Here is a 9045-nt window from a genome sequence, read left to right as displayed (position 1 = left end):
AAAATATATATAATTTTTTAAATGGCCTGGTCATGAAGGGGGGGGGGGGGGGGGAGGGGGTAAACCTTCCAGAGGTCAAGTGTAAAAATGAGAGGAAAGTTTGCTCCATCGATAAGAAAAAAAAATGATAAGGGATAACAGGTTGAAAAACATTTACGTTTTTTTGATTCATTTGCTACATTTGTTACATGTTTGTTATGCACAGTATACAGTGTTGCTTTAGGCCCTATACCCGCAGTGCCGGGTTCACACCACAACACAGTGTGGATAAAGTGAGGGGGTCATTGGGGGCATCAGGTAAAAACAACCAGGAGGGTCCCTGACTACTTTTTCTCTTTCTCCTGCAGGTCTAAAAAACTCATTTCTTCCCCCTCTGAAGGTGCAGTGACGAGTTCCACGCTTGTTTCCAAGATGTTTCTCATCTTCTTGGCGGTGACCCTGAGCTTCGTGTCCACCTCTCCGACCAGAAGATCTGAGATCTCCGATGAAGTCACCCCGGATTCCCTCTTGGACCTCCCTGGGGAGACGGACAGTCTGAACGACATCTTCAGGGAAGTGGGAGATCTGATTCGGGATTCCAACTCTAAGCTGGAGAATGCTGTGAAAGAGGTAAGGCGCACCGAGCTGCATCTTAGAATGGCGCTGCGAACCGCTTGTTCGTAGAAAGGCCGTGAAGCGCATCTCCATTTAGTGCAGTGTGAAGTCTCACCAAGATAAGTACCACATTTTACGAGATAACTTACCGTAAGAGTATAGCTATAATAATAATAATAATAATAATTATAATAAAAAAAACTATGTAAATTAATTCTGTTTGGATGAGCCAAAATCAAACATTCTCAGGCTGGTTAAATGTTATTCATTGAAAAAAAAAAAGTGTAGAAGGGTAAAATACCACATTATGGCCACTGGATGGAGCTGAAGGGGACACTTTTTTCCCATAATACACAGCACCATCTAGTGGCCATAATGCTTATAAATAATGGATGAACACCTATGTACATTTTTCTATAAATGGTCCCCTTAGTATTAGTCTAATGGTTAAAGTGTATTTAAAGCCTAACAATTCATTTCTATTATTTCCTCACAATATATAGCCCTGAAAATATTTTGTTACATCTATTTGATACCTGCAGAAAATACCCATTGATTCTGCCAGAAATCTTGTAAGCTGATAGCTTCCTGCGCCGCATTCTTATTAGTTACATTATTCCTAGTTCTCTCCGAGGACTAGAGAATCACACTCCCATGCTATAAAAAATAGGAAGAGGGGGGTGTTCTGTAGTCCAAAGGTACTTCCTCTCCTAGGGTGACAACATTGCTTCTGAATACAGTGCTATAAGTGAGGGTCGTCATCCTAGGAGAGAAAAAAAGGCTTTAGAATTCAGTGCAGTATAAGGAAGAAAAGGCTCTGGGACTCAAGTAAGGTACAGGGAATAAAAGGCTCTAGGACTTAAGTGAGTTATAGGGAAGAAAAGGCTCTGCGCCACAAGTGAGATATTGGGAAGAAAAGGCTCTGGGACTCAAGCTAGGGTATTAGGAAGCAAGGGCTCTGGGACTCAAGCAAGGTGTAGGGAAGAAAAGGCTCTGGGACTTAATTGAGGTATAGGGAAGAAAAGGCTATGGAACTCAAGCAAGGTGAAGGGAATAAAAGACTCTAGGTAGAACTTAAGTGAGGTATGGGGAAGAAAAGGCTCTGAGCCACAAATGAGGTATAGGAAGAAAAGGCTCTGGGAATTAAGCAAGGTACAAGGAAGAAAGGGCTCTGGGACTCAACCAAGGTATAAGAAAGAAAAGGCTCTGAGCCACAAGTGAGGTATTAGGAAGAATAGGCTCTGGGAATTAAATAAGGTATAGGGGAGAAAAGGCTCTGGGACTCAAGCTAGGGTATTAGGAAGCAAGGGCTCTGGGACTTAAGCAAGGTATAGGAAAGAAAAGGCTCTGGAACTCAAGCAAGGTATTTAGAAGCAAGGGTTCTGGGACTCAACCAAGTTATAGAAAAGAAAAGGTTTTGGGACTCAAGTAAGGTATAGGGAAGAAAGTTCTCTGGGACTCAAGCAATGTATAGGGAAGAAAAAGGCTCTGGGACTTAAGGGAGGTATAGGGAAGAAAAGGCTCTGGGGCTCAAGCAAGGTATTAAGAAGCAAGGGCTCTAGGACTCAAACAAGGTATAAGAAAGAAAAGGCTCTGAGCTACAAGTGAGGTATTGTGAAGAATAGGCTCTGGGAATTAAACAAGGTGTAGGGGAGAAAGGTTCTGGGACTCAAGCTAGGGTATTAGGAAGCAAGGGCTCTGGGACTTAAGCAAGGTATAGGGACGAAAAGGCTCTGGGACTCAAGCAAGGTATTTAGAAGCAAGGGCTCTGGGACTCAACCAAGGTATAGGAAAGAAAAGGTTCTGGGATTCAATCAAGGTATAGGAAAGAAAAGGTTCTGGGACTCAAGCAAGGTATAGGGAAGAAAAAGCTCTGGGACTCAAGCAAGGTATAGGGAAGAAAAGGCTCTGGGACTTAAGTGAGGTATAGGGAAGAAACAGCTCTGGGAATTAAGTGAGGTATAGGGAAGTAAGGGCTCTAGTGCTCAAACAAGGTATAGGGAAGAAAATACTCTGGGACTCAAGCAAGGTATAGGGAAGAAAAGGCTCTAGCACTCCATCAAAACTTAGGGAAGAAAAGGCTCTTGGATTAAAGCGATGTGTAATAAAGAAAAGGCTCTTGGATTAAAGTGATGTGTAATGAAGAAAAGGCTCTAGAACTCAAGCGAGGTATAGGGAAGAAAAGGCTCTGGGATTCAAGGTAGGCATAGGAAGGAAAAGGTTCAGGGACTCAAATGGAATATAGCCAGGAAAAGGCACAGCGACTTAAAGTAGGCAAAACTTATTTTTTTACATTTTGGATAGAGTAAGGGATGCATATAACCCCCATCTGTTTTATTTTTGCCATTTGTGTCTCATTGGGGAGATCTTCCTTTCCCATAGCCGCAACAGGAAATAAGAGGAAATCCCTCCTGGGTGACAATCATCAGAACTAATGTCCCCATTGGAAGATTTCCCATCTATTCCTGTTTTGGTGACTGACAACCCAAAAGTTGGGGATTTTCTTTCACTTTCACTTTTGGTGATAATGGTAAGCAGGACAAATAAAGAGGGTGAATCTCCCTAATGGGGGGCACAGACTGCAGAAAAAACTGACAGGGGTTCTAATCCCTCTCCACTCTATCCAAAGTTATACTTTTAAGGGGGTAAAGGGAAAAAAGGCTATCAGACTTAGACAGGGTATAAGGAGGAAAAGGCTGTAGGTCTCATTGGAGGGTATAGGGAGAAAAAGACTCTGGGACTCATTGGGGGTTTTGGTAAGAAAAGACTAAGGGACTCAGTGGGGGTTTTGGGAGATAAAGGCTCTTGTACTCATTGGTGGTAAAGTAATTAAAGGCTCTCTGACTTAAGTGGGTTATAAGGCGGAAAAGGCTCTGGGACTCATTAGGGGTATAGGAGGAATAACGCTCTGGGACTCATTGGGGGTATAGGGAGGAAAAGGCTCTTGGACTCATAAGGGAAAAAAGGAGGAAAAGACTCTATGACTCATTGGGGGCATAGGGAAGAAAAGCTCTGGGACTCATTGGGGGTATAGAGAAGAAAATGCTCTTGGACTCGTTGGGGGGGAAAAGGGAGAAGAAGTCTCTGGGACTCATTGGGAATATAGAAAAGAAAATGCTCTTGGACTCATTGCGGGTATAGGGAGGAAAACGCTCTGGGACTCAGTGGGGGTACAGGGAGAAAAAGGCTCTGGGACTCATTGGGGGTTTTGGTAAGAAAACACTAAGGGACACAGTGGGGGTTTTGGGAAGTAAAGGATCTTGTACTCATTGGTGGTTAAGAAAATAAAAGGCTTTCTGACTTAAGCAGGTTATAAGGTGGCAAAGGCTCTGGGACTCATTGGGGGTATAGGAGGGAAAACGCTCTGGGACTCATTGGGGGTATAGGGAGGAAAAGCCTCTTGGACTCAGAGAAAAAAGGAGGAAAAGACTCTATGACTCATTGGGGGCACAGGGAAGAGAAGGCTCTTGGACTCATTGGGGGTAAAGGGAGGAAAACACTCTGGGACTCGTTGGGGGTAAAGGGAGGAGAAGGCTCTGGGGCTTATTGGGGTAAAGGGAGGAGAAGGCTCTGGGACTCATTGGGGATTTGGGAATATAGAAAAGAAAATGCTCTTCGACTCATTGGGGGTATAGGGTGGAAAACGCTCTTGGACTCATTGGGGGTAAAGGGAGGAGAAGGCTCTTGGATTCATTGGGGGTATAGGGAGGAAAATGCTCTTGGACTCAATGGGGGTAAAGGGAGGAGAAGGCTTTGGGACTCATTGGGAATATAGAAAAGAAAATGCTCTTGGACTCATTGGGGGTATAGGGAGAAAAAGGCTCTGGGACTCATTGGGGGTTTTGGTAAGAAAACACTAAGGGACTCAGTGGGGGTTTTGGGAGGTAAAGGCTCTTGTACTCATTGGTGGTAGAGAAAATAAAAGGCTTTCTGACTTAAGCGGGTTATAAGGTGGCAAAGGCTCTGGGACTCATTGGGGGTATAGGAGGGAAAACGCTCTGGGACTCATTGGGCGTATAGGGAGGAAAAGGCTCTTGGACTCATTAGGGAAAAAAGGAGGAAAAGACTCTGACTCATTGGGGGCATAGGGAAGAGAAGGCTCTGGGACTCATTGGGGGTATAGAGAAGAAAATGCTCTTGGACTCATTGGGGGTAAAGGGAGGAAAACGCTCTGGGACTCGTTGGGGGTAAAGGGAGGAGAAGGCTCTGGGACTCGTTGGAGCTAAAGGGAAGAGAAGGTTCTGGGACTCATTGGGGGTGGGGGTAAAGGGAGGAAAATGCTCTGGGACTCATTGGGGGTATAGAGAAGAAAATGCTCTTGGACTCGTTGGGGGTAAAGCGAGGAGAAGGCTCTGGGACTGAAGAAGTTAAGGTTCGGGATAGGTTACAACTCGGGAATTTGGCTAGGCACATTATAATTTAGATTTGTTTTTGGCAAGGAAAGCCGGTCTTCAAGAATAACTGCACTGTTTTTATAAGATTTCTGTGTAACCGCCAAGTCCCTCTGCAGAAGCTTCCATTTCTATGCTTCCATGTGACCATTCCTCCTCTAAAGCATCTCACAGCTTAACGAGTCTGGACCAGGAGAAAACCTCTGCTCCCATGAGGCAATGGGGGATCTCCTGTGTACATCAGTCTGAGCAGTGCTCTGATTATGGCGTAGTGGAGGGTCAGCAGAGACTGTTGTTGGGGTGTCTGGAACAGCTATGTCCTATGAGTACAGCTATTATAGTGTTAATTAACGTGTATCTAAAGCCAAACCCCTGATATCTGGGGGCCCCCTTTTACTTTTACAGGGGCTTCCAGATTTCAATAAACCCTCTGCCTGTGGACCCCCCAACAACCACCAGGCTAGGTTGTGGGGAAGATGCCTTTGTCCTTATCAAAAAAGGACTCCCCAGGAAGGACACCCCTCAAGTTGAGGGCATGGTATGGTTCAGGAGGGGGGAGCACACACTCATTACCCCCCCTTTCCTGGCCAGCCAGTCAGGCTGCATGCTCAGAGTAAGGGTCTGGTATGGATTTCCTGGGGGACCTCACACATATTTTTATTTTTGCATGAGGTCCCCCTTAAAATCCATACCAAACTCAAAGGGTCTTGTTATTTTTTGCTGCGGGATGTGCTCAAGCAGCCTTTCTTAACCTTGTAACGCTGGAGGAACCCCAAAAATGATTTTCAGGTCTTGAGGAACCATTACTAAAACCAATTTATCAGGGGTCAATAGGAACAATGCCCCCTTATACTGGTGGTCAATGGGAAGAATGTCCCGTTAACCACTTCAGCCCCGGACCATTTTGCTGGTCAAAGACCAGACCACTTTTTGCGATTCGGCACTGCACGCTTTAACCGACAATTACGCGGCCGTGTGACGTGGCTCCCAAACAAAATTGGCGTCCTTTTTTTCCCACAAATAGAGCTTTCTTTTGGTGGTATTTGATCACCCCTGCGTTTTTTATTTTTTGCGCTATAAACAAAAATAGAGTGACAATTTTGAAAAAAAAAAAACGCATTATTTTTTTACTTTTTGTTATAATAAATATCCCCAAAAAATATATAAAAAAAAAATGTTTTTCCCTCAGTTTAGGCCGATACGTATTCTTCTACATATTTTTGGCAAAAAAAAATCGCAATAAGCGATTATTGATTGGTTTGCGCAAAAGTTATAGCGTTTACAAAATAGGGGATAGTTTTATGGCATTTTTATTAAAAAATTTTTTTTTACTAGTAATGGCGGCGATCATTGCGACATTATGGCGGACACATCGGACATTTTTGACACATTTTTGGGACCATTGTCATTTATACAGCAATCACTGCTATATAAATGCACTGATTCCTGTGTAAATGACACTGGCAGTGAAAGGGTTAACCAGTGGGTGGCAGTGTAGGGGTTAAGTGTTCCTAGGGGTGTGTTACTAACTGTGGGGGGCTGGGGTTTCATTTAGTGAACACTAATCTCTGCTCCAATCACATGGAGCAGAGATCAGCATCACTAGTTGCTAGGCAGAACGGGGAAATGCTGTTTACAACGGCATTTCTCCGTTCAGCTGCCCTGTGAGACGATGGCGGGTATGCCCGGGGCGATCGAGTCCGCGGGACCCGCGACCAGACTCACGGGGGTCCCGCAGTGCGCGCTCGAGATGGCAGGGCGGCATTAAAGATTGGACGTACCTGTACGCCAATACGCCTGCCCGTGCCATTCTGCCGATGTACATCGGCATGCGCTGGTCGGGAACCGGTTAAAGTGACGCTCAGAATGCCACCCTTAAAGAGGAAGTAAACCCTGATGAGTTTACTTCCTCTTTCATTCCCTGCAAAGGCAAAGCATAATGGACTACTATGCATCGCATCGCATAGTAGTCCATTATGTGTCACTTACCTGACACAGGAGCCAGCGAAGTCACTGCTGTCCCCTGTAGTCCGCCGCATCCATCTTGTTGGTGGGGTCTCGCAGCTCCGCTGCTGTCATTTGGCGAAGCCGCGATGCCGTCACTCCCGCGCATGCGCACAGGAGCCGACACGCGCGGCAGCTCCGTCGCTGAGAATGCCGCGCTCAGTGCGCCTGCGCGCCGTTGTCTACGGCGCATACCATATAGGTTTAGGAGATATTGCTTGGACCCTACAGGTAAGCCTTAATCTAGGCTTAACTGTAGGTCAAAGTGGTTTGTAAGGGTTTACAACCACTTTAAAGGCAGCTAAAAAGATATTTGGTGCCATACTGCTGGCTATGTTAAGTGATGCTGAACCTCGAACTCTATAGGCACCATCATAAAGGTGGTTCATCAGCCACAGCTCAGGGAACCCCTAGCAACCTCTGGAGGAACCCCGGTTGAGAATGGCTGCGCTACAGCATAGGTGACATTTACAAGGAAAGAAAAGATGAAATTGCAAGCAAATGACATTTCACTGCCGGATTTCTTTTGTCAAAAAATAAAACCGTACACAGACCCCTCCAAAGGTATCCTAAAATACACGGCAGATTGCTATGTATTTTAGGGGGTCTTGGAGGGGGGGGGGGGGGGGTTGTATGCAGTCAGTTTTGTTTTTTTATTTTAATTTTTTTTACTTAGAAGCCAGCAGGGAAATGTAATTGTCTGCCAATTTAAAACCATTTTTTTCTTTTAAGGCTGGGTTCACACTGCTGCGGGGGGAGATCCGGATGTGATTCGCACCGCAAATCACATCCGATCTCCGTAGCGATGCGAGTACAGCCATACAGATAGTATGGCTGAATTCGCATCGCTCCCGCAGCAAACTCGCACGGGACCCTTTTTTTGGTCCGCAACAGAATCGGATCGCATGGGTGTTCACACCATGCGATCCGATTCCTGTGCGAGTCGCCAGATCGCACTGCGATATGCAGACGGATCTGGGGGTGTCATTAACATATCATTGACACTCCCAGCCGTCCGCATAGGGCAGTGTGAACTGCCGGCGGGAGTAATGCGATGCGGTAAAACGCAGCGGATTCGCGGCGTTCCCGCATCGCAGCGGTGTGAACCCAGCCTAAATGTCTATGGTTTAAAAAAAAAACACTGCTCTTAGGATTTTTAAAACATTTGTTGCATTTGTTCACCACCCCCCAGGGCAGTGTTCACCACCCCCCCCCCCCCCCATGCTATTTTTCGACAACCCCCTATTAGCCCAGAAAATGGGCATTTTTGATTTTTACAGATTCAGCTCCCATTGATTTCAGTAGGATTCTGGTTGGGCATCTGAAGTTTGACGGACTGCTCGATCCGAACCCAGGGCCGTTCGGCTCATCCCTACAAGATGAGGATCCTGTACAACTGTGCAAGGCTGAAGGGCAGGCTGGAAGTCGGATTTAAGCCTCCTTCTTGCAGCAGAGGGCTGGCACATCCCGGCAAACAATCGCTTCATGCCATCGGAATTCCCATTAAATTCGAAGTCAGAGCTCCACCACATAATTTCCAGATTGCCATGACAGCCAGATTGCCATGCCATGAAATCTGATAGTTTCGGAAGGAGGTCAGCCCCTTGTATTCATCTCAGTAGAGATCCCCTTTAAAAAAAAAGCTGGGCTTGAGCTTGGTGATGACCCAGAAAGCCGGCACCGGGTTGTGTTCAGTTAACAGGGTTTTCAGTTTAAAATGATGGATTCCTACATTTCTCTCTTGTTCCCTGTACACCCCCCTCCCCTCCCCCCCTTACCCACAAACCCCAAAGGTTTTTTTTTTTCAGTTTTCCGCGGAAGGCAGAATTTTCTTGGCAGGGAATTAAATTAGATGCTGAGGAAGGTGTAGAAATAAAATCTGTCCGCGGCTTCTCTGTTTCCCCGCCTGGAAAAAAAAACACGTTTTATTTCTGGGAGATGTCTGGAGGAGAAAGAACAACGCCGAGCTTCAGGCGAGACATGGAATCCACTCATTAATATGACCCAATGACTGCAATCTCATAGGAGACTTAACAGGGGAATGTTATTATTAAAG

The 9045-nt window shown here is 45.8% G+C and overlaps 1 protein-coding gene across 1 annotated transcript in view; it reads left to right on the top strand.

The window, feature by feature from the left end:
• Window positions 1-350: 350 nt before the first annotated feature.
• Window positions 351-9045, top strand: part of LOC143973887 (dickkopf-related protein 3-like) — a 30050-nt gene continuing 21355 nt past the window's right edge. The window contains exon 1 of the mRNA XM_077474768.1: window positions 351-609. Within this exon, the coding sequence (XP_077330894.1) occupies window positions 412-609 (198 nt within the window). The 5' untranslated portion in view covers window positions 351-411. The remainder of the gene's footprint in view (window positions 610-9045) is intronic.

Source organism: Lithobates pipiens, unplaced genomic scaffold, assembly GCF_037356315.1.
Source record: "Lithobates pipiens isolate NorthernLeopardFrog02 unplaced genomic scaffold, aLitPip1_a1.2 Scaffold_128, whole genome shotgun sequence".
Lineage (NCBI taxonomy): Eukaryota > Metazoa > Chordata > Amphibia > Anura > Ranidae > Lithobates > Lithobates pipiens.
This window is presented reverse-complemented; position numbering and strand designations above follow the sequence as displayed.